Here is a 27,645-nt window from a genome sequence, read left to right as displayed (position 1 = left end):
TAATATCCCAATGTTTTAACCCTACAATGAATACACCATGACTTAAGTGCAACCAAAGAAACAGTTCTACAAAATGTAAAATACAGTGTTACTATCCAAATATTTAACCCTACGATGAGTAGTAGAATGTGTTAAAATCCCCAATCTACTAGTTTTAACCCCCAAAATGATTGTACTAGTGCGTTCAGTGCGCGGTATGGCGTCGTTCGCGGCGCAAGCGGCTCTGCGGTCTCGCTGGAGTTCTCTCATAGAGTCTACGAGTGTGGATGTGCCTGGAGAAGTGACGGACGGCGTCCGTTCTGTCGTCGGATGGCTGAAACAGGCACGGTTTTGGACTTTGCCGTTCTGAATTTGGGTTCTATGTTGTGAATAGAGGTGGATTTTGGTTGACTGTGCTAAGTTAAAGCTTGGATGGAGATCGTCCGTGTTTCGGAAAGCTCTATGTACAGTAGGCCCCGGCATGTCATTTGAACATTTGGCAGTTGTTACTGGGCTGGGTAGTCAGGAACCAATAAGTCTGACAACCAGTCTAAATGTAGGGGTTGCCTGGTTTGAAGAGGTCAATACGGATATGCCGTCGTTCCTTGTAAAACGCTGGTACTCAGCTGCATCCAGTTAGACTGGAAGCCGACTCTAACAGTTGGGAAAGGCTAAGCAAATGATGGCAGATTATCTTTATGAGGCCTCAAAAAGGGTACACCAAACCATAATTACATAACACGGTCTAAATGCGAACTACAATAGTGTTAATACCACATACCATGTTTGGAAGCAGTAAATTGACGACACACCATTTAACAAAAGCAATAAAAAACTGGCGAGCAATAAAAATGGCTCACTGTCAACTACAAACATATCGTTGTACATACATACTTTTTGATACTAGTACTATCATATGAATATTCTTGGCTTTCACTTAGAACAGTCTACCAATTCTGTAAAAAATCTATAAATAATTTCATTCAAGAAAGAAAAGGTACATACGACAGCACTTAAACCTGCCTCAATCTGTCAAATTTCTTCAATAGATCTTCAACCTTATCACAATAGTGGAAGGGCTACGTTCGATTGGCATTTGATAGATTCTGGTAAGTTGACCTGCTGACGTCTGTACATAATTCTAATGCTGTGAAGAGTTTTAGTGTCTCACAGCCCTAGTGCCCTGAAATTTCGTGCCTGATATATGCCTAAGTTCAGAGCGGTAAAGTTGTTCGTTACAGATTTTACGTTGGCGTGGTTACAGTTTGTCTCAGCTCCTGTATTGCAAAATTTTTCCGTTATGCCATTTCGTAGACGCTACCATTTTTCGAGTAGAAATGAATTTAGAAAAGTGTAATATAAACCAGTCGTCGTTTTGGTTTTGTTTTTAAATAAGCATAGAAGCTATATAGTTTAAGTGCTCGTATAGTCCTCATCAAACTTATTGTCGGCTCGCTACTAACTTCACTGTCGAACTCAGGAACACTTACGTGGCCCATACACCTCATGCACCTTCTTACATAAAGATATTCTGCGCAGCGAAGTTCTGAACCGTCATTAAGATTGGCTTTAACTGCATTCCATTCAGTAAAAGTCTTTACGCCGAGCCCAGATTTCTACTTATATCAAATAATCAATTTGTACTTATCACACAGCCCACGCGTATCGTTGTTTAATGAATCATGTCTCAAACCGCAACAAAAACAGGCTTAATTGACTCATTCCATAGTAGTTTTTGTCCACATAAAAAACGGTATCATACGAATTAATTACGTTGTTGCTACTTAGTAAATAATGTAGGTACTTGTCTGTCATACTATTTTTTATGATATGTCAAACTACATGATTGATTTGACATCAGAAATTCACAACACGGAAAATATCCACTCTACGCCTACGTACCATTCATATTTTTTTCCTATAATCTTAGCGAAGAAACTCTTGTGGGCTTTTGACGTTTTATTTCTTAAAGTATTGATGATAGATTTTCGACCGACTTTCCAAAAAGGAGGAGGTTATTATATTATCTGACAAAATTAAAACAACATTTCAATTTTATATTTCTTTTCGTGTGCAAATCAGCAACCAAAACCAACGAGCCAGGTGGAAGGTACAAACCCATATTTTTTTGTCAGTTTTTGCAAACGATGAGGCAAAAGAATCGTATTAACGTAGTTGTAAATTGCGACCTATCTGCTTCTACTGCCCGTCAGAAAAACAAAGCCAAAAAAGATCTCTTACTATTGTTTGTAAGTTAAAGACTAGGTACATACAATTTAATAAAGGCGACTTACATCTTATTACCTTCTCCAAATGAAAACGACCCTTTCCCTTTTAATAAAGTCAAGACATACGATGTCATTACCCTTGCGGAATCATTTCTTCACCTCATTTACCCTCATTAAGGTAAAATATATACCTAACATTGATTTTCTGGATTAGAATAATTTCAAAAAGCCAATTACAGGAAAAAGTTTTATTAGTAGCCTCTTTATTGAAATTGCAGATTTCTGCAGAACCATATTTTTTAGATCCTTAGCTTAGATAACTGGGAAAGTACATATTAGGTAATGATGATGAGATACTTTTCTGTTGTAAATTATCACGTAATTTTGAGATACTTTTCTGTTGAAAATTATCCTTAAAGGACATTCCTTCGAGCCGTTCCAATATTCTTCTCCATTTTTGAGTCTGTATGCCGAATTGGAAAACGCTTTACTAGGTACTGGTATCTATTTTTATTAAATATTTTTGTCGTTGATCACCTTGGGAATAATTTGTAGATTAACTTGGGAATAATCCTCATATTCATCTGTGGTTCGCATAGTATAGAAAGACTTTTAACATTAGCCCCTAGTAATGTCAAATTCCTATCTTTAGTAAGAAAAACAAAAGATAGATCAAATATTGGGAACGTTAATAATAAGAGACATTGCCCAGTGAGCAGTCATGATCAGTCGATGTGACTGCCACCCACGCCATCGTTACCAAAAATAAATAATTTTAGAGAAAAAATCTTAGGATTGTGTGGGTGACTTATTTTAGTAGCAACGTGCTGTACACGAAATAAAATACATAGACGATTTAAAAATATTGAGACTTCGTATACTCGTACGTACGTAAAATCTGCAAAAATATATTTTTCAGTATTTTTTTTATAAGGTTCGAAAAATACCCACAGTATTGATAAATGGATTAATTATCTGACATTACAGCTTAATTATGATAAAACTACAAATAAAGGTACGTTTTGCTCTTGCATCGATGCACGAAATCGGTCGATATCTGAGGGCGACTGCACGTGCTGCTGCCGCTTCGATCCAATACGGTTTCATGTAAATAACATACAAACCAGTAGTGCAGCTTTTTTTAACGACGTCAAAAATCATCAAATGACCTCTCCCGCTGCTACGGTGAGGGAGTGTCAGACTCTTACTGACTAAAAACCGTCATATTCCGTCGTAAGCCTTTTATGTACCAGGGCCGTGGTAACTCTTTCGAACAACCCGCATACCAGTAGTGCAGCTGCGGCCGAAATCTTGCAGCCGCGGTATGTGCGGTCTCCAAAATGTACCTTTTTATAGATTAAGCAAAGAGACAGACAAACAACCACGCCAACGTTTTAGCCTAAATCAGCTAGAATTGTACCTACCACATGCTTTTTAATATAGTCGTTCACACGTAGCTGTCGTTTAGACCATAATTTCGTATTTCCTGCGTTTTATTTGCATACCCATTGATGTTGTCATCGTATTTTTATGTTTCGGCTTTGTTCAGTATTCTCTTTATTCGATTCAAGGTTTTTCTAGGACTAGATATGATGTTCTTTATTCCAGTCACCGTGTTTTGGACACTTATAACATAGTCCAGATTTCAGTACCTATGAGAAAAGTTGATGACTGAACTTATATTGCTTATCGTTGTCTGAAATCTGGACATTTACCAGTCGTAATTGATGTCTCATCTCACGAAAGCGGGTGAGCTAATTTGCTTGCTATAGCAGTGGATTTCTATAACCTATCTATGGGTTAATATGCGATATGAGATTTAATTTTGACATAAGCTCCATATAAATTACGTCCAATCTTTAACTGCAAAACAACTGTCTATCCGTTGTTTCAACTCCACCACTACAAAGCGCACCTATACTTACGCATATAAAAACCAATTGCATGTACATTTACACACACAACTGATTTCTGGTTGACATCTCAAATATGAGTAATCCTGATAATTCAAGACATTTTACATTAAACTACATACTTCGTATCTCATAATCATAATAAAATCACGTATGATGTAGCGTCAAGAATACTCCCAAGGCCCGATAGTCACGCTAATTTAATTTAGTAGTTTTTTGCAGCATGGCAATCTTCGGCTTTTTGCCTATAGTAGCTGTCCAATGATCCAATTTGATGATGTTATACACTTATAAGAGTACCCTGTTATTATGTAAAGTAAATCAGAAACTATTCGATTATATTTTTTATGAGGAAAGATATAGTGTTCTTGTGTATTATCACTACTCTGGAAGTAGTAATCGGTGTAAATGATAACATGCTTCTTTCTCTTTTAACGTTTTTTGTGTTAAAAGCGATCAAGTATAGACCAGACCAAGTCCAGTATTAGACCGACTAAAACCTGATAGAATTCATGATTTTCTAAAAAAAAACAATCACTGGACCATCAGTCCATCAGTAGACACAGATGCTATTAAAATTGATTAGCTCATTATTGTAAGGCATGATAATTGTGTTTTTATCGACCTTTTAGAGTATTTTACCAACCGGAGCAACAAGAGCAGTTGAGCACATATCTTGGCAATGCAACAAATAGTAGTAGGTAACTCACTAATGCCTTTCTGATCACAGTGTTATCCAGATGGTAAAATGCTCTAAGATCGACATAGATATACCAATGTCACGTTGCATGGAGAAGTTCACAACAGTAAAGTAGATGCACCACAAACATTTTGTCCATATTTTATATAGTCTTGCATGAAGTAATTACCAAAATAATTTACCCATGTTGCATTTATTTACATAATATTGCAAAACAATTCGGTCAGCCTAAAAAGTAGTAATTTAATCGTTATTTTGTCATTTAATCCATTAAATAATGGCACAAACAATCAATTAATCTATCCAGTTGTCATGCTGACTGTACAAATCATTGACGTTAAAAGGTTTAGTAACATCGACGTGTGGTCTTTCACATATTTTTTTGCAAATTGTCGAAAACAAGTAATAAGTGAGCATATATGTATATATGTGATACATACTATAGATGCATATATGTGATTTTTACTCATTCACAGAAAGTGTTAAATGAATTACTGTGTAGTCTAGTGATAGTTGGAACAATGGAAGTTCAGCAATTCCGCCGTTCAAGCGTAACAAATGACCTCACATTCGTATTTACTTACAACATCAGGAATTCTCCCATTAGTTTATTTTTTCCAAATCGGCACAGTACCTAATTCTGAGATAAGCGCTAAAATTATCGACTGATTGATATATAATAATATGTATAGAGTTAATTTGGAATAGAACCAAAGTTATTGAAGAAAGGTAAATATGCTGAAAATAGCCTGGTTTCTCGTGCTTACTCCTCATTCTATGTTTATGAGGCTTTTGCACTGCAATTGCACTATACTGTGTTAATGCAAATATTGAATCAAATACAGCCTTTTAGCCCTAAGCAGGTTTCATTTAATTATGTAGTCCTAGCTTTTACCCGCGGTTTCATCCACATCCTGGGGGAAATCAATATTACCAAAAAAAGGAATCGGTGAACATACATAAAAATAGATCCCGACGAATTTCGAACCTCATCTTTTTTTGGGAAGTCAGTCCTACAAAATAGGCCTTGCCTACTTTTAACCGGCTTCAAAAACTCACGTGCAAATCTAAATTTAGACCACTGTTCTGCATCGCATATAAATCAGATCCTGCCGTCGCCATATTGATTTGACCTCAACCTTCTACCCTACCTATTATGATACTTCCTCAAGCCAACTGCTGTGGGAACTCCCGCAGGATGTTCTTTGGAAGATTTTTTTATTGCAAACGGTACTATACTAATGGCATCATTCACAGGGCTCGGTTAGCAGTAGGTATCTGGCAAAAATTATAAGCAGCCCTGGCTTATAGCTTTAACTATCAGATAACTAACTGATAAAATCCGTAACCAGTGAAACTTGGCCTAATATGTTCAGTAAATGAGAAAGTTTTTAGGGTTCCGTACCTCAAAAGGAAAAAACGGAACCCTTATAGGATCACTTTGTTGTCCGTCTGTCTGTCTGTCTGTCTGTCTGTCTGTCAAGACCCTTTATCTCGAGAACGCGTGGACGTATCTAGCTGAAATTCACATGGAATACTCAGGTCTGTTGTCCCTTTAAGCTGTGAAAATATCAAACTTCTAAGCCAAGCCAATCAAACGATACAGCCGATTATGTCGATATTTTCAACAAATTTTCGACACTCGCAAAGGAATCAAAACCTACAGGATACTTCCCGTAAACTCAGAGTCTTGAAATTTGGCATGAAGCATTGTCATATAATGCAAATATAGGAAAAATTCCGAAAATCTCATTTTTTTAGTTGTGTAATATAAAAAAAAAACATTTTAATAAAATGAAACTTACTACCTTATTTCTCACGAACGAATAAAGGTATCAAATTGATATATTGATTTAATTGATTTATACCAAATACCTAAGTCTATTGTCCCTTTAGGCAGTGAAAAAATCAAACTTCTAAGTTAACGCGATCAAAAGATACAGCAGTTATACCGACACCTTAGACGAATTTCCGTCACACGCTAGGGAATCAAAACCTACAAGGTACTTCCCGTGAACTCAGAATCTTGAAATTCTTCACGAAGCAACATTATATACTACAGATAAAGGAAAAATTGCGAAAATGATAAATTTGAAGTTACATAAAATACTAAAATATTATTTTTGCTTACATGATATAAAATATTTTTTTAATAATTATAAACTTACTACCTACCCTTTTTCACATCGACGGTAAAAAGGCAAAAGGGGTCAAGCGCCACATTTTGCGATTTTAACTTTTTTATTGACCCCAACTCCACTATTTTTTCTCTTTCGAATGGTCGTAGTATCGTTTTCCTAGCATGAAAAAAAGTCGCTTGTACCAAAGAATTATTTGTACTGAAGTGCCAAATCGATACTTACCAAAAGTGCTCAAGCGACACCAACTTTACGTTTTTGTATCGCCTTGTCATTTGGCATAATTTTAAAAACAATATTAGAAGTAATATGTCGTTTGTATCCATTTTTATTTTATTTGTTTAATAATTATAACGTCGCTTACACCAATAGCAAAAATTTTCAACTAAACATAAATTGGCGCTTGGCCCCTTTCTTAAATAATTTTATTTTCATTAGGTTGCATTTGATCCACTCCGCACGCGCGACAGCGCCCTTGCAAATGGGTATATGTCTCGTGTAGGTACGTGAAAGCGAGTTCACGCGTGTTTGAAACGCGATCGCAGTTTTTAACACAGATTAAAATTGTATATAAAACATGTCTGCAACTCCCGAAAACGTGAAATTGCGAAGTGTTTTAGGCCGAAAAAGACTTGCTAGTACCAAGAAGGTTAGGTATTTGATTATAATGATAGCAATAGAGGGGTCGAAGAAATTTAAGATGCCGTGATTCCACTACTATCATCGGTAAATTCATCCTCATTTTATTTATTTTATAAAAATAAATTTAACGTTTCTTAGGATAGTTTTTAGGGTTCCGTACCCAAAGGGTAAAACGGGACTCTAATGTTTTCGCTCCTCTGTCCGTCCGTCCGTCCGTCTGTCACCAGGCTGTATCTCATGAGCCGTGATAGTTAGAGAGTTGAAATTTTCACAAATGATCTATTTCTGTTGCCGCTATAACAACAAATACTGAAAACTAGAATCAAATAAATATTCTGGGGGGCTCCTATACAAAAAACGTGATTTTTTTAAGAACTGATAATAGGTAGTAGGTGCGCGTTTCATAGGTAGATGTTGGATAATTTTATTACGAGGGCAACTTGAAAATGTGTTTATTGAGATATCTTAACGATATTGGTGTCAAATAAAAGGCAAGACCTTTTTTTTGACACCAATTTTTGTATAAAACCATTTTATCCGTTTTTGAATCATGTAAATTGGTTCACGCGTTTAGGAAATCATTAAAAATTTGCAAAAATGTAAACAATCATAATTTTTACCAAGTTATTGTGGTTTATTTACTCAAATAATGTGATAACATGCTGTTGTATGTACTATCAGTTAGGTAACTGCTGTTTTTTTTATCTCAGTTTTGTTCCTTGTATTGTTTTAATTTAATACATAATCCATAGTTCTATTACCTACCTGCTGTGCCAAATATAAAATAATACTGTTAATTAAGATTTTTTAACTTAAGCCAAAATCTGACTTAGTTCTATGATCTGTTGTGCCAAATAAAATAAAATACTTTACTACTTTATACACATGGAGCTTAGGCCAAAATCTAAATATTCCAACATTCAATATTGGTGCTTGACCCCCTCGCAAATGCGATAAACCTGGTAAAAACCTGGGGTCAAGCGACATCTATCTTTGAAACTATTGATCTCAGGCTTATTTTGATGTGAAATTATTAAAGAACATTGTATTTAAGTAAACTTTTCTGAAGATTGTGATGTGATTCAATAAAGCAATAAAGAGATATTATTTTTTAAAACTTTCTTTTTACTCTCCTGAACAATTTGATCTGTGGTGCTTGACCCCTTTTGCCTTTTACCCGTCGACATGAACGCGTAGAGATATTAAAGTTGAAATTCATATCAAACACTTCTTAAATATAATTGCCTCTAAACTGTGAAAAATTTTAAATCATTCAAAGGTCATTGGGCACCTTAGTATGGAAACCATACCCACGGCGGATACGAACGATATATAGCACAGTATAATGATAAAGGCTCTGATTTACTATGGCATTAGTCGCATCAATGTGAACCATGGGAATCTAGAGAAAATCAGGTGTAAACATCAAATATTTTCCTCATTTGAATGGGGAATTTAAACGACCAAGTTTGACGGATTTGAGAAATCATTTCTTTGTACTGAAAGAGTATACTCGCCGTTTATTTCCAATGTCATCAGGTCAGGATCTGATGATGGAAATCCTGAGAAATCGAGGGCAACTATCAGAAATTGTAGGCATGTATAGGATTAAAACTTGATTCTCAGACGTATGTCTGGTGATACTATCAAACAGTGAAGGTTTAGAGCTTACCTGATGATGGAGACGTGAGAAAGTCGAGAGAACTCCTCAACGGTATGTTTTAGTTACGTCGTGTTTGGGCTTATATTATTCGTATTGACGAGAACTTTTCACAAAAGTTAAAAATAAAAACTTTTTACAAAAAAAAAAAACAATTTCTAAAAACAACAACAAAACTATTTATATGCATCGGTTTAGATCTCGGTGATTAAATAAATATATGTAGATGCATCCTCTAGACACCGACTTCTAAACCGATGCACCTAACATCTTTTTAATTTCTTTCTCGCTTTTGTTTTCTTGTTGTTTTTTATATGTTTGAAGGTAGATTTGTTTGTAAAATGACTCAAAATAAAATAAAGCCGACTTTATAAAACAAAGAAAGGGACAGAATTACACTTTTGTCAAGACTCTAGAAACGTAAAGCCAGCAGCACCGAATCCTACTCTCTAGCAGTCGTTGTTACAATTCGACAGTTACAACTCGTCAGGCAGTTTCGAAAAAAAACTGAAACTGTTGCTCGTTAGGTGATTAATCCGTCAAAAATAAAAGATCCCATTAGTAGTGACTCGATGCGTGCCTACAATATTCAAGAGTTGCCCTCGATTTCCAGATTCTGAACGGTTGGCGCGAGACTCACTTTTTATCTATACAGGATTTGTACGGAACCCTCGGTGCGCGAGTCCGACTCGCACTTGGCCGGTTTTGAGTGTATTTATTACTTTGCACGCCGTAACGGATGGACATACATATATTAGCTGACATATGTAGAACAGTTCCCTCATGAAGTGGGTGAATCTGCTAGAAACTACATTAGTTATATACTTGCTTCTCTGAGATTTGATAGTTTGATGCACATATTTTTAAAAGTTGTTCAAATTACATTTTAAGACGAGGAAGTGGTCAACAATAATTCCATAACCGGCACGCGCATCTAAGGCGCCAAAAGGGGTCGGAGCGTCTGAGCGGGGCGAGGATAACAATACGCGCGCTAGCTTATAACTAAAAGTCGTAAGCGACAAAATGGTTTTGTAATTTTATTATTTAGAAATGATAATTTGATAAAAAATCCTACTACAATTTTAAAGAGTATGTATATACTCAACTACTAAAAAAGTTAAGAGGCTTTAATCGGTCCCGTTTGCCCATAATATGTGAATCTCTTTTTAAAAAGAGGTATGTTTGATATATTTTTCTCTGTTATAAAAGTTACCTAATCATGTTTCTACAACTAACAAAATAAGGTTTATATCATGAACTTTCAGGTAACCAAGTTGTATTTTGATCCGTTTTGTATTTACTGAGAAAAATTGACATCCTTGGCGCCAAAAATTCCAATTCGTCCTCTTAACGTCTTCCTCATAAACCATTGTGAAAACCGCATGAAAATCTGTTCAGTAGTTTTTCAGTTTATCTTGAACAGATAGATTTATGTATTTATATATAGTTTGCATTTATGGAGTCTTATGTAAATTGCATGCTTAGTTTAGATAGAAAACAATGACCACCTATAAACATGCTAGTCACACTTTTCTTACATTCTACACTGCTTTACATAAACATATATCCTTATACATTTTATTAACTGTGTAAGTATTAGTTCGCGCCAAATGACTTTGGTCTTTTGAAGTGGTTCTCTGTGCGCATGCTCAATTGTTTCATAGTGTTTTGTTAATTTAACTATCATGAAGTTTATAGTAGCCTACTTCGGACAAGTAAAGCTCAAGAAGCTCCATACGAATATAATAATGAAAACGTCCTAGCCGATTGTCCGCCACGGCGGCTGTTCTCACATAAGGAGATCAGTCAACTCCGCAGAACATGTATAGGGCACAAGCATTTGCACAGACACACGTGCACTTTCTATTCCTTCACTTTCATAGCCCGATGGGACGAAAATCCGACACGACAGGAAAGAGATCTACGTATATACAGCGCAATTGAGAATTGAAATGGCTAAGGGTGCATCTACACGGTGCAAGTAGCTTGCGCATGTTGAGGCACATGCGCAGGTTACATGCATTTGAAAAACGTGCGGCTCCAGTGACTCGCGCATGTACCAAAGCAAAATACCCACCCGCGTGTTCTGCCACTTGCGCATGTTAACTTGCTCCAGCTACATGCACGTGTAGACGCACCCTAACTTCAAAAACGCAAAGTTATTTGGTGCGAACTGTACACCTTTTAAGCTAGTCGTTCCTAACATACAAGGTGTGCTTCCAGGCTTCTCTCGAAGTACGTCAGGTAGGCCGGCGCGCCGTCAGTCAGTTGGCCGGCAGAGGAATGGGAGACGAAGTCGTCATTATACACTTTAATGATGTTTATAACATCGAACCTACTACTAGTAAGTTTGTTTTATGTCAATTTTACAGTTTTGTGCCAGATTTTACTTATTTGAACCATTTTTATTGCAATGCAGAATATCTGATGAAGAATGGGGAGGGGATAAGAAATAAGGGGTAAAAATATTATATAATGAAAGTTTTAAGTCGTCGTTAATAAATGTAACAGATAGACATCCAAGACAGCCGCTTTTCTATTGAAAATGTTCTACTTTTTTGGATATGGTTAAAAAATAATTAGAAAATTTACGACACATTCTGCCACTGACTCCAGTGATTTTCCAAAAGAAACTTTTGGCTATTTTTGGCAATAGTGGCAAAGAGATTGCCACTGTTACCAAAACTATATCCTTAGTTAGAGTACCTTTATCTCTGCCCACACCTTCCTCCTTATTCTAAACATTAATCGTTATTTGTGTTTCGTTTACAGCCACAGAACCAGTGGGAGGTGCACTGAGGTTCAGCACAGCTGTGAAGGCGCTCCAGCATCTGAACCCTTTAGTACTGTTCAGTGGAGATGTGTTCTCGCCTAGCATGTGTAAGTTATAGTTACTTATTTGAAACTAGCTTCTGCCAGCGGTTTCAACCGCATCCTATGGGAACTACTTCCCGTACCGGGATAAAAAGTAGCTTATAGCCTTCCTCGATAAATGGGCTATCCAACACTGAAATAAATTTTCAAATAGGACCATTAGTTCCTGAGATTAGCGCGTTCAAACAAACAAACTCTTCAGCTTTATAATATTATATTAGTATAGATGTAAGAAGTTACCTAATGTTTTTCTCCACATGCAGAGAGGACGGAGAGTCACACTCTCTGTTCCGGAATATTAAAAAATACATTATAAGACTTATGTACTCAAACAGGCCGAAGTTACTAAGTTTATTATGATTAAATGCAATACTACACAGCATACAAGGGAATCGCTCACAGGATTCTATTACATGAATGGCGTGAATTACTGAATTGGTTGTAACTAGACAAAGTGAAAAATTATTCCAAAAATTATTCCAATAAAAATATTTTGGTGTTTACAAATGTCACCCTGAATACAGAAATTGACACCTTGAAGAATTGGGTAAAAAAAAATTAATTCGTCCGTTATACCTATTTTTCTAATCCTTTTTTTTTATCCTACATATTTATGTCTCAATCAAAATAGCAACATCCATTACTATTAACACTACATATAAAATACCTGAACCTCTTCACTAATGAATTCTACATTGTTCCAGTGAGCACGTTCACAAAAGGCGAACAAATGGTGCCGGTGCTCAACGAAATCGGAACGCATTGTGCCGTGTTTGGGAACCACGACTTTGGTGAGTGAAAGTCCTTGTCATAACTGTATCATGTATTTATTTTGATACACATATGAGTGGCAGTTGTAAAATTTGATCATAAAAAATATGTATTTACATTTTAAAATCATAAAAAAGTTCTATTTCCTCTGGCATTATATTGTGGATTCAGTAATTTTAAGGAAGTAATGTGTACCTAATTTTTAATATAAGTAAAATGTAACCCGAAGGCCAGAACGTGGTCTTGGTGAGAACGTTTGCATTAACTTTGATTTGTAGACATATAGGATGACTGTCACCCACCATCCTGTGACCGGGGGAACGTTTGTATTAATTTTGATTTGTAGGCATACACATACATCGACAAAAGGTTAATCTTTATCACAGTGGATCCGCCATATTAAGAGTGCCATAATTTTTACTTAAATAACGATATTTTATGCTCCTGAATTTATAATATCTTGTCAAAAATTTACCCTTGATTGAAACGTTTAAAATGACTAATAAAAAAAATCCTTTTTCCAGATTTTGGCCTAGAAGTCCTCTCAGGCCTAGTAGCCCAATGCAACTTCCCGTGGCTAATGTCTAACGTGATAGACAACGAGACCGGGCGGCCGCTGGGTGACGGCAAGATCACCCACGCGCTCATGTGTAACGGACATAAGATCGGCTTTATTGGCCTGGTTGAACAGGTAACATTAATATGGCTAGGCATTTCCATGATAGATGGTCAGCTGTCATCTGATAAAAAAGCTTTTGTGTGTATATTATGAAGTGTCACCCTCATTTATCGACTTAACCCTTTGTCAAATCATCACACTTTTTACCCGACTGCTGTAAATAATAAAGGTGAGTTATGATTTTGGACTGTAGAAATGACCTTTTGTCCAATCATCTTGCTTTTTACCCGACTGCACTAAATCCAAAAGGTAAGTTATGATTTCTACCTAGAATTTCTATCAAGCCTCGTAGCCCAATGCAAGTTCCCGTGGCTAATGTCTAACGTGATAGACAACGAGACCGGGCGGCCGCTGGGTGACGGCAAGATCACCCACGCGCTCATGTGTAACGGACATAAGATCGGCTTTATTGGCCTGGTTGAACAGGTGAGATTAAATGGCTAGCCATTTCCTTAACAGTCAGAGAACATTCTGTGTATATATTATGCGTTATCACCCACAATTATTATTCCAATCATCTTGCTTTTTACCCAACTGCAGTAAACTATTATTCTTTATTGTACACAAAAACATATAAAAATACACACAACACAGAGAAGACATGTACAAAGGCGAGCTTAACCCAGAACTGGGTTCTCTAACAGCAAACCTTAGAGCGATAGAGAGATGCGATAGGGAAGAGAAAATTAAAAAGTGCACAACATTAAACAAAAGACAGATAAAACTACACAACATAAAATATATACCTATAAATAAAACATAAAATATAATAAATAAATAAATACATACATACAAAAAAGTAAAACCAAAAGATGAGTTATGATTTCGCTTTGGAAATGTTATTAAGACTTGTAGCCCAGTGCAACGTAAGATCTTCTTTCTTGACTTTGTTGAACAGGTAAGCTTAATATGGCTAGCCATTTCCCTGATAAATAATGAGCAATCTGTATATATTTAAGCAGTGTCACCCACTTTAATCTACCTAAGCCTTTTTCCAATGATCCTACTTTTTACCCGACTGCTGTAAATTCAATAGGTAAGTTATGATTTTGGCCTAGAAGTACTCTCAGGCCTAGTAGCCCAATGCAACTTCCCGTGGCTAATGTCTAACGTGATAGACAACGAGACCGGGCGGCCGCTGGGTGACGGCAAGATCACCCACGCGCTCATGTGTAACGGGCATAAGATCGGCTTTATTGGCCTGGTTGAACAGGTAAGATGAAGTGGCTAGCCATTTCCTTAAAAGAAAGTAGGCATTCTGTCTTAGAATAAGCTGCTTTGTATATTTTATGAGTTGTCACCCATAGTTTTCTACAGATTGTTTCATACGTTGTCACCCACTTTTATCCCCCTGCCCCTTTTTCCAAATCTTATTTTTACCCAACTACACTCAAAAGGTAAGTTATGATTTCACTCTAGAAGTACTCTCAGGCCTAGTAGCTCAATGCAACTTCCCTTGGCTAATGTCTAACGTGATAGACAACTAGACCGGGCGGCCGCTGGGTGACGGCAAGATCACCCACGCGCTCATGTGTAACGGACATAAGATCGGCTTTATTGGCCTTGTTGAACAGGTAAGATTAAAGTGGCTTGTCATTTCCTTGATAGAAAGTTAACCGTCATGATGAAAAACCCTGCTGTTAATATTTTATGCAGGTGTCACCCACATACATACCTAAGCTGTTGCCCAATCATCATGCTTTTTACCCGACTACACTAAATCTAAAAGGTAAGTTATGATTTCACCCTAGAAGGGTTATTAAGCCATTTCCTTAAACAGTGGGCCAGGTGTCAGTCGATAAAAAGTTTCTGTATGTATGTTTTGCAGTGTCACCCACATTTATCTACTTACGTCTTTTCCAACCATCACTCTTTTAAATTAAGATAAAATGGCTAGCCGTTTCTCTGAAATAAGGTAAGCCGTCACCTGATAAAAAAAAACTGCCCTGTGTATATTATGCAGTATCACCCACATTTATTTACCGTGCCTGTTGCCCAACCATCTTGCTTCTACCGGACTGCACTAAATCTAAAAGGTAAGTAATGATTTCTACCTAGAAGTGTTATAAACACTTGTAGCCCAATGCAACTTCACGGCTTCAGACGTGGATTTTTAATAAGTAATAGAACGTTATTAGATGAAAAACTATGTAAGTTGTATCCCGTTTATCTCACGCCGTGATGTGATTAAGAACATTGCTGGGCTCGAAGCACGAATCTCCTACCCCTCCCCTTTTTTTTGTTGTCGCTGGGCTGAAAATGCTATTACGCATCCCCTTCCCGTCGGGGGACGGGAGAGGGGTATGTGGGGCTCCCCGGTATACCCACTAAAAAGGCCCAGCGGCACTCCGACCTCTCGAATGGCCGGAGCACAGGGGGTGATCCTTGTGATGCAGGCGGTGGCGCTCCCGCGCTTGTCGCCCGCTGATCACCCCCCCCGAACACCTAAAACTACGTTGACCATACCGCTCGGTATTCATTGTGAAAACAACAACATATAAGAGAAATGGAAAAACCTCATAAATTCTTGTGTTGTTCTCAGGAATGGCTGGAGACGTTAGCAACGATAAACCCTGAAGAAGTCACGTTCATAGACTTTGTGCAAGCTGGCACCAAGCTAGCCTCGCAATTGAAACAAGAAGTGAGTATAGTTTGCTTTTTAAATCATATTTGGTAAAATTTTTGGCCATTTTGCAAAAATAAAACTTAACCTGAGTTAAATAAAGTTGAAATTAAAACATACGAAAATTGAATGGTATCAGTTCTTCTGTCTGCTAAAAACCTTTAACATTTAAATTTCAACTTTATTGTCATACAATTAAGCTCTCTTTTTACTTGCCGTACCATCCATGGGTCCTTATAGTTACAGTATTCTGAAAGTCTAGCATGTAGGTATAGGTCCAAATTTGTTTTTTTACTCCGAATTTTTTTTTTTTTTTTGCTATTATAATAAAAGCTATAAAATTGTACCTGAAATGTTCTCTTACATAATAAATATTAATATTTTGTTATTATGTTCCAGGGTTGTGAATACGTAATAGCTTTAACGCACATGCGGACTCCGAACGACATTAAGTTGGCAGAAGGTTGCAACGATATCGACCTCATACTGGGAGGCCACGATCACGTCTATGAGGTTTTGCATGTAAGTAAATGCGTCACGTACCTATTTAAGCGAAATTATCCATACTTTTAAACTCGTGTAAAACACCTGTCTAACTTTTTTGTAGTAATATTTCAACTAGCTAGTAAGTTTATAAAATGTATGCCCGTGTCATTTTCATTAATACAATTTATTTATTTACGATTGTTTGTGCACACACAATAAATAAAGATGACATGAAAGAAATTAGTCATCATCTCCCGAGACTTTTCCCAACATAGTTGGGGTCGGTTTCCAGTCTAACCGGATTCAGCTACCAGTTTTTTTTAAAGAAAGGAAAGTAATTATTAATTGATAATTTTTATGCATATACAACTACATAGGAAATAATTTACTATGTGATTATAAACGGTCTCAAAAAGTTGGATATGCTAACTAAATTCCACGGGACCCGGGTGAACCCGCGGGAAAAACCAGTGCAAATAGTACCATCAGAAAATTATGTGACAGAAGAGTTTCAGTTTTTCAGTAAAAACTTTTATTATGTCTTTTTTTTTAATATAATTTATGTTAATTACAGATAAACAACAAATACGTAGTAAAAAGCGGCACGGACTTCCGTCAGTTCAGTAAGATCAGCATCAACTTTGCCGACGAGGGGGTGCAGGTCGACATCACTGAGGTCGGGGTCAACAGCTCCTATGCCGAAGATCTGGTGCTTAAGGAGAAAACTGATAAGTATTCTTGTGAGTGTAGCTGTTTATTTCATCATCATCATTATTATCCTGCCGTAATGCGAATTTATGATTTGTGGCTTGACTGGTGCCGATTTCTTTCTTGTCTTTTTTATTCCTTTGTCTCTCCTGGCAAATGTAATATGTATGTATACAGTGTTTATGTGTTGTTATCCATATATCGTATAAATATAGATATTTTTAAACTTAATATCAAAACTTTGCACCTACCATTGCTATTTCTCCACCAACCAAAGGTAGACTGAGAGAAAACGCCTATATCGTTAAGTCCGCCATTTTACAAAATGTGCATGAGGTATTGATAAATAAATAGTACTCCTAAAATAAACTCCTAAGTATGACAGATACTATGCTGGAAATCGCATCGAATTAGGTTTAGCCATACGTGAGACCATCTAGCACAAACATACATTCATGCATACTAAGACCGAATTTTTTGGAGTCGGTTAAAATTAAAATACCTTACTGACTTAAGAGTAATAATATCTTACCTTTGTAAAAAACTATGTTTTTCTAACAAATCAACGATTAAATTTGAAGCTCTTAACTTTACTCGTCTTCTTATATTTCCAGCAATGATCGAAGGCAAAATGGACGAAGTGTTAGGCAAGATCTGCGTTCCTCTAGAAGGTCGGTTCTCCTGCATCAGGAGACAGGAGTGCAACCTCGGGAACTGGGTGTGTGATGTCCTCCTGGCTGCTACTGGCGCAGACCTCGTGGTACTCAACTCTGGCACCTTCAGATCTGATCAGGTGAGGTGGGTGTGGGATATCCCTCGTTAAAAACATGGTGGTTATTTGGGATATGTTACTACCAAAAATGGTGACCAAATTATAAGTCAAGTTTTAAATTTTTTGTGGCCTTACAATAATACACTATTTTTATAAAAAAGTCTCGAAGAAACCTGGACTATATAGTCTGTAATCACCAACCCGCATTGAGCAAGCGTGGTGATTAATGCTCAATCCTTCTCCGTGTGAGATCAGGCCGCAGCCCAGCAGTGGGACGATACAAAAGACTGATGACGATGATACAATTTTATTTTCAGGTCCATGCTGCCGGAGATTTCACTCTCCGAGACCTATCCACCATCATACCGATGCGGGACCCGCTAGTGGTGGTAGAAGCGACAGGCGAAGTGATACTACAAGTGTTGGAGAACGCTGTCAGCAAGTACCCCAGTCTTGAAGGGAGGTTTCCTCAGGTATGTCAAGTTCCCAGCGGGGTTCAGCAGGGCCAAGACCTGCCGGGGCTGCAGGATTGTCTGAAAGAGTTACCCTAGTACAAAATCAAATCAAAATCAAAAGTCATTTATTCAAAGTAGGCTGAAAATCAGCAATTTTTTGAACGTCAAATTTACAAAAGACAGCCTCCAAAACGCCCAGTTTTACCACTTCCTATGTGTTTTTGCTGGGAAGAAGTGGTGCAACAAACTGCTTAGAAACCCATGTCTGTCTGTAGGTTAGAGGAACCTTTCAACAATGGCTGTACTAAAAAGTTCGAATAGGTGAGTTAGAAAGGCCCGCCATCTCGCCGACGTCATATCTGGTCCACGGGCGAGTTGTAACTGGTCAGTTGTTAAAGTCACACTCGCCCGAATATATTTTTTTGGATGGGCCTGTAGCTTCCCAGAAAGTAAAATTAATATGTTTCTACAATTTATTGAGGATCAACACCGAAATTAAGTTCAATTTCGTTTTTGCCCACGGTTTCATACAATAGGGTGGAAGTAAAAATTAGCCGAAAATCGATCTCAGTGGCGTGCACTTGGAGAGGCCTATGTCCAGCAGTGGACTGCGATAGGCTGATGATGATGATGATGATGAAATATTTACCTTGTTCCTTTTCATGGTTTTAAACTGCCTTCTCAACAATTTTCAACCAAATCAATTCTGCCGTGTAAACTACCACAAATTCAATTTTATTATGAGACAGTCCCTCGAACGCTTACCCTTTACCAACCTTCACACTTACACATCACACTACATCATTATCTCCTATACCCTTCCAGGTAGCCGGCGTCTCATTCGCCTTCGACCCCACAAAGCCTGCAGGTCAGAGAGTAGCGGAACAAGTGGTGAAGATAGGAGACGAGTACCTGCAGCGGCAGCAGGTGTACCGCCTCGCTATCAAGCAGTACCTCTATAGTGGGAACGACGGGTTTAATATGCTGCCTAAGTGTAAGATATTGGTGAGTATATTAAAATGTATTAAAGAAGAAATCAAGAAAGAAAAGCAATTAAATGATATGTATGTGCTGAAACATTCCAATTTGCTCAAGATTTGCTCAAACATCAATGTCTGTCACATTTACGTAATAGTGTACCTAAATAGAGACAAAGGAAGGATTTTATGTACACTTGTACAGGGAACATCCAATTTTTTCCAATTAAAAGCCTAATTTTTTTGCGTGTCGTACCCAGAGGCTAAAATGAGACCACGTCATTAAGACTGCTGCTCGTTTGTCTGTTCGTTTGTTCAAAGTTTATCATCTGTCTTTGATCACCTTTTTTCAACTATGTTGGGGCCTCCAGTCTAACCCGAGTCAGTCTAAGCTGAGTACCAGTGTTTTACAAGGAGCGACTATGAATCTGATTTTAACCCAGTTACTTAGGCAACACGATACCACTTTGTAAGACTTATTGTCCGACTATATTCTGACTACCCGTAACGACTGCCAAAATGTTTGTCCGTCTAAATTAACGACTTAATAATTAAATTACCTTCTAGATCCCAGAAGACATGTGCCCCGAGATCGGCATGGCGATCCAGAACCACTTCGCCGCCATCAACGTCCGCACCGGCCGAGCGCGGCCCAGCAAGCATCGACAGTCACTCGTTACTCTTAGCAGGAGGTAACTAGTAATAATAATGTGCTGGCTGATTGTCGGCCGAGGCGACTGTTCTTATTAAAGATCAGCCGAGATATAAAGCGCGCGGACTGCGAGCTTGCACCTTGCGGACAACGCGTAGTTAGCGCGCTGGCAGCTAGCCGTAGTCTAAATTCGAGGCGACGCCGTGCTGCTGCCGGCACATTATACCAGCACCGCAACAGCACGTTGCCGTGCCGGTATAATGTGGCATGACCGTTAAACGGGCCGCTCACGCTTTCTCCTTCGTATATATTTGTATGTCAATTCATGTTTCTCATCAATACAAATAAATAAATAAGTCGAAGGACAGATTTCTAAACTTTACCAAGTCTTTCTCTTCGGCAAAATTCTCATCAAGGCCAAACGACGAGGTCATTACAGCATAATGTTATTTAAAACAATTGACGCCAAAAGAGAGTTTATTTTACTAAAGGATTATAACTTTAAAACTTTAACTTTCTTTATCTTTAAAATTTCCTATTTTAATGTGCTTACAGGCACAGTCTAGTTAAAATGCTAGACGGCAGTGTAGAGCTGGACGGTCCGCCGCCGCTCCGCCGTGCTTCATCTGCCGCAGTAGAACCTACCTCGCATGGACATCACAGGTATAATAAGTAAGAATATACACATAGGTTTACTGGTATTTATTAAAGTCATAATATTATAAAAAGTTTAGAATCAACCATTAAAAGATACGGTGAATACAATACAGAGAATCTATGCTTAATTTTATCGACACATATAAATACATAAAAAGTGCAGACGTTTTAAAAAACATATATTACTTATGCCGTCTGCACGTTTTATTTATTTTTTATCACCTTCTTTATTGTGATCCTGATATATTTTAAACTGACTTTCAAACAATAGCAGTTCTATTAAAATAAAGATCATGATCAGTTGATAGTCTTAGGGGAAATAATTTCAATTAAAAATAAACATTACTTGAATTTATTATTACAAATTATGGATTTAAATTATTTCTTAAGTAACGCATGTAGCCAATTTTTTTTTTAATTAGATAAATAAAGATTTTATTAAAATTTCAGGTTAACCCGTCGAGCATCGCTGGATGATCTTGAACAACAGTCATGTGAACTAGCGCCTAAACTCGAAAACAGAATTATTGTACTCAATAAACCAGAGGTAAATACATAGTTTATCAATTTAAGTTATAATAATATCGATTATACTAATAATGCTGGTGGGATAGTATTTTATATTTTCTAATGTTTTTTTTTTTTAATATATTTTGTATGTGGAATATGTAAAATATATCGTCAATACAAATAAAATATGTCTGGGGATTGATCAGAAAGTAACCAAAAAAAAACCACTATTTATTTTTACTGTGACCACTCTGCCAAATTATGGGACTTTCAAAAATCTATTTTTAACTATTTGGTAACAAAATGAGTACTAAGTTCAAAATAGTTTTTTTTTCCTTTTTTTTCTAAAACATATTTTTTTTATTTATCATTTAGGATAGTGACGGAATAATAGTAAATGGAAAAACAGATTAAAAATAAACTTCGGTTGGAACATAGAATCTACATGATATACAAACTGTTAGAAAAATGTTTTGTAAGTATTTGCATTAAAAATGGTTGCTGGGATATGTTCAAACTATCACTATATATAACTACCTATCTATATGTTTCACAACTCAAAATTACTTCGACATCACTTCTAAATTATAAAAATCATTGTAAAATACAAGCATGAGGGTATATATTGGTATTTATAAATTCATCAACTTAAACTATCCTTAATTTCATTATTTATGGAATAAACCATGGGGCAAGGAACATAATTCTGTAAGGTGTGGAAAGACTATTAAAAATGTCACTGGCATTTATCGTTTCATGTCTTTTAATCATCAACTGTAAATATTAAATACTTCGAAAGAATGAATTTATTTAGGCCCAAGTTCACAACAACGTCAATTTTCTTGCAAATAAAAAATCATATCAAACAGTTGTTTTAAGAAAACTAACATTTATTTTGTCAGTGAACTTTTGGGCCCTACTGGAGTTTTTAACTTTCAACCAGAAAACTGTATGTTTTTCAATTTTGTTTTTAAGGTCCATTCCACATTCATACAAAGGTATTCATATCTCGCGGTTTAACACTACCCAAAAAATTAATACCAAAAAAAACTAACTTAATATTTATATTTTCCTAGGAGCTCCAAGCCTTGATAGCCGAGCGTACTCGCTGGGAGTCGGACACCGTCATTCGGGAGGTGGACGACGAAGGATCCCCCTAAGAACTACCCTCCCTGTACGGCTGTTTCGTGTGGTACAAACACTTCCAGTAGCCACCTGACACTAAAAAGTACCACACGGCTAAAAAGTACCAAACAGGAGAAAGAAAATTTTCAGTTCACAAAGACATTAAGGTAGGAATTTATTGTGATTTTACGTGAAAAATGTACCAGTGTATTTTTTTAACACCAAGTGGATTTTTTTTAGTGGTACCAAAAAGTACCACTTGGATAAATTGTGTTTGCGAGTACCTGGTGTGCTGTTTTAATAGTAATTTATTGTGCTATTATTTTTTATGTAAATTGATGGAAAATATTGTAAGTATTGTGTTTTAATAACGTTTGTAATTAAAATGTAATACTTTTAGTATTTAAATGATAACGAAGGCGACCTAACGGTGAGGCTTGTAAAAAATAAATCAAAAATAATTTGACAGGTACAAACTAGAAATCACAACACCAATATTGTAAAATAATATAAATTAAGCATTATTATTTTCAAAAAGGAGTAGCTTTGTCTACTAAAATGTCTCCTAAAACGACTTCAATTTGTGCCTGAATAAGACTTTCAATTTATTGCATTATGTGAGAATCGAACTTGTCATAAACCGCATTGATAGAAAAAAACGAGCTTGAATCGAGAGAAAAATAAGAAAAGTATTATCTTATGATGTTAACTCAACCGTCGCCTTCAATCCTTATGAAATTATCGATGTTTTTGTAAACGAATTTTAAAATCGCATAGTCTTAATTATTTATCATGTCGTAGTTAAAACAAATTGGCGTTACTGTTGCTTTTAACCGACTGCGAAATGCAAAGAAGTGTAATGCTGCAGAAAGAATCAAAAAATATATTCGTGAATGTGGCATTCTAAAAACGAAGGACATCTTTCAAATATTACTTTTATGTTATTTTTCATACAAATGAAATGTGTCGTAGCAAACAGTGGCGCCATCTACAATATAAATCCGTCTATATTTGCGTTCAATTATACTCAAAGATCGTGTTAGCTCGGAATAGATATCTACCTCATGCATAGTATTCCAATCTATGTGATATAGACTGCTATAGTGTTGGAAAACTCTCTTAAAACCAATTCAATCAACTAAAATATAAAATATTTCAGGTCTTTTTGAAACCAGAATCAGCCAAAAACTTTATAATATAAAAAGCGACAAATGAGTCTTCGCTAACTACATGTATATCAAAACATACATAAACAAACAGCCGGTCTTCTACTAGTAATTTATCTTTCTCCCAACACTATAGTAGTCTATAATTTATTTTGAAGTATCTAGTATTAAACGCTTTTAGGCTTTCATAGTGTAAAGAGTGGGGACGTACAGAAAATTAAAGAAAAAACCTATTTCACAGATCACAGCAATAAAACTCACTAAATTGAAACCTTGACTCTCAGACAATATTTTACAATTGTAAAAATTATCACATATTTCAGAAATTACCTCATCAGAAAATTCATACGATTTTTCGATTGCGCAAAGTGTCTCCACTCTAGATAGGCCTAGTCTTCCGTTAAATACTATAATGTAACTAATACCCTGTTTCTGAAAGTCTGTTAAAATATCAAATTGGTGTTTAACTAAGGTAGATAAACGAGTACTTGATATATTTTGATAAACTTTCGGAAACCGGTACTCTATTGTGTATATTTCATCCTCATCATTATAATTGGATAGTCTTCTGGGCTTGTAAGCCCGCTGTCCGATTGCTATTTAAGAGTTTTTAGCAAGTAGATATACGAATTTTACATAGCTTGCAAGTGGACTAAAGATAAAAGTGACATTATCTAAATGTATGCAAATTAATGAGGGTATTAGCTTAATTAATTTCTTTCTTCATTATTTTAAGGAAACCTCTATTAAAAAACGAGATCTTGTCACTTTTATCTTAAAAGATATAATCGTCCTTATTTGCCAAAACCACACATATCATAAAAATCAAAATACAAGTATTTTGTCTCAAAACTTCCATACACAAATAATTAATTATTATTATTAACAAAAAAAACAATATTATTTACGAAATCGTTAATAGTATTTTTTGGAGAATAAAAAATAGTTATTATGTTCAATATAAGTAATCGAATTTTTGAACTTTGCGCTTTTAACGAAAAATTGCGCAAAGTTTGCGCAACATTTTTCTCTGCGCTAAATAGTTTTAAGGCGAAGTAATGTAATTAAGATATAAGCGTTGATAACCAGCTAGATAGCTTAGTACTGCAGCATAATAACATACATAATAATGAACAGTCTTATATCAAACATTAATATTGACACTGATACCCAAAATATATCTGAAAAAACTATATCTATAATCTACAATAACTGCTACATAAAACTGAGAGAGATACTATCATTTCGAGACATTTGAAATAACTCATAGTATGAAATAAAAAGAAATTCATACCGTAAATATACAATGATTTCCATATTTACACTCACAGTACCCATTTATGTAAAATATATAAAACTTAACTATCACAAACACCGCTACAACTGCCTTTACTGCTGTGCTAGGTATTAATTACTATGTATTTTATAATATGACACCAACTAATAAACTATAAAACTATAAGTACAGAAAGTTCAACTCTAAAAGATTGCAAAACAAGAATTTTGGCTACAGCTAGATTTTTGTGAAACAAGCAATTTTCAACTACTTTATAAAGTGTGAATTATTTTTCCCCCCAAAAACCAATTATTAATGGCAGTATGCTACTGAGAAAAGGTATTTGGACGTGGGATTTTGTAATGAACTTTCTGTACATAATAAACACATGAAATAATCAACAAATTAATAGAAATTAAGAAAACGATAGTTGTGGTGTGATCGAATAGATTTAGCAATTTAGTTTGTTATTTATATTGAATACTCAAGAAATTAGCTACCAAAGTGAAAATGGAACTTCAGTATTTATGTTAGAGCATAATTTACAATATCAGTCTCCAGTCTAAAAGCCCGTTTCACAGAAATCTCATTTAGTTCTGTCACCAAACTTAATGGCGGCTCGCAATCAACTTCAAAGCACTACCATTCCGAGCCGCTAGAAAGCTTGGTGAGAAATATACCAGAGAAGAAGAAAAGTAAATATTTTTCGCCAATCTTGAATTTCCAAAATAATAAAAGCTTAAGATTTGATAAGACACGCACACATTCTGTGTCGATATCTGAAAAATACTTTACACAAACACATATATTTTACACACCCACAAATACAGTATTAATATACAGTACAATATTCGTATGATAAGTAGCAATTTTATTTTCTAGTATTTGGAACACTAACTTATGTGAGTGCCTTTGCAAAGTATAGTTTTTCTGCAATTCATTAGATTAGTCGAAAAGTACCATTTTGGTACTTTTTAGTGACAGCACGATAAAACACAGAGTGACATTTAGTGGCACTGTTGGCACTTTTGATGTCCATGAAAATGTGAAAAAAATAATAATTTTGTGATTTTAAAAAGCATAGTTTTGTTAATATTTTTAAAACAGTTTATTTTTTAGGATTTTTGTGTTTACTAATTATGTTTTTTGTATATTCGCATGTTTTTTTTATTTAATTATTAATATAGGTTGAATTAAAAAATTAATTAATTTTAAAAATATTGTTACAAAAAGACATGCTTAGTGATCTGATTATAGATAAATAACATGCCTTATTTATTGAGCAATAAGATTGCTTTTGACGCTTGATCAAAAATAATGTTCATATTACATAATTTATTATAATTGTTGCGTATTGTAATTCTGATTTTTTCAAAGCCACACATGTACAGTTGCGTGCAATAATACGTATTCGCTTAGTAATTTTAAAACAGATGTCTTCGAATAAGCTGGTTTATACTTAGTACTTGAAACGAAACCTCTTTTGTAAAATTATGGCTTTGAGAATATTATGCTAGAGAAAACGTTGAACTTTAATCAATACATAGGGGAAATCGCTGTTGAATCTTGCTAAGATTATGCATAATGCATAGCATATTATTGCACGTGATTGTACCTACTTTTATATTATTTTTCATATCGTTGTGATTTTATGGGTGCAACCATTTAATTTTAATTCTAACTACCATTATCATAATTTAAGTTAATTTTGACATATTTAAACTATAGTTAATTTTAACACAAAAAGCTGATATTATTTTTATGAATCGTAAGAAATGGATATATTTTAAAATTGTATCGTCTAGGAAGTAACATATGAATAATTATTAAATAATAAGTGTTGTGATCAATATAAACTAGAATATTAGCTATAAAGACACGCACTCCATTTTATTAGTGCTAGAGCACTATTAGTTTCGAATGTTTTGGCGGGAATCATAGTTGATTATTAAATCACATACAAAATGATAGTTGAGTTCAAATACACACGAAAAAAAACTTTTGCAAAGTATAGTTTTTCTGCAACTCTTTAGATTAGTCGAAAGTACCATTTTGGTACTTTTTAGTGACAGCACGATAAAACACTGAGTGACATTTAGTGGCACTGTTGGCACTTGATGTCCCTATCTACAATTGTGGATTTTAAAAAGAAAACCATTTGTATGAATATGAAACATATTAAGAAATATACTTCCTTACCGCGACATGTTCAAGGACCCATTTTCAACATGGATACCTAAATATTGTCGCAAGAATTATGCAAAACATGCCATTATTTTACTCTTTAAATAAAATTACAAGAGTATTGAAAAGTTGACGCTTCAAATGCGGTAAACTGAATCTATTGATATCCTATACTATCATTTCAAATTTATGTAAAATATGATATCCGCCAAAAGTTTCGTATTTAAGGCATAATTAGCACGCCATTGCCAGTGATTTCAGTGAATCTTCGCTAGCGTACGAATATTGTGATATATTTATGAATTAAGTTGCTATTGTTATTGTTTTTTGATTTGTCTATTATTATTAAAGTTAGTGTGAATATTTTTGGTGTTTTCTTTAACAAACCTTGACCGTTGAGGATATCATGAACTGCTTAATTTTATTAATATCTACAAATATAATTGCAATACAAAATCTGTCTTAAGCTA

At 35.5% G+C, this 27,645-nt stretch overlaps 1 protein-coding gene across 1 annotated transcript; it reads left to right on the top strand.

Annotated features, from left to right (window-relative positions):
• The first annotated feature begins 166 nt into the window (after positions 1-166).
• LOC110381162 (snake venom 5'-nucleotidase) lies at positions 167-27,540 on the top strand. Its single transcript, XM_064041429.1, has 15 exons — positions 167-322; positions 11,484-11,604; positions 12,033-12,140; positions 12,839-12,925; positions 13,430-13,596; positions 16,127-16,225; positions 16,607-16,729; positions 17,268-17,433; positions 18,016-18,194; positions 18,491-18,646; positions 19,454-19,633; positions 20,173-20,297; positions 20,813-20,920; positions 21,365-21,461; positions 22,501-27,540. Exons 1-15 carry the CDS (start codon positions 167-169, stop codon positions 22,582-22,584), a joined length of 1,956 nt encoding a protein of 651 aa, XP_063897499.1. The 3' UTR covers positions 22,585-27,540.
• The last annotated feature ends 105 nt before the right edge of the window (positions 27,541-27,645 follow it).

This window comes from Helicoverpa armigera, chromosome 25 (assembly GCF_030705265.1).
Source record: "Helicoverpa armigera isolate CAAS_96S chromosome 25, ASM3070526v1, whole genome shotgun sequence".
NCBI lineage: Eukaryota > Metazoa > Arthropoda > Insecta > Lepidoptera > Noctuidae > Helicoverpa > Helicoverpa armigera.
Note: the sequence above shows the minus strand (reverse complement) of the source record. Positions and strands in the feature narration are given on the sequence as shown.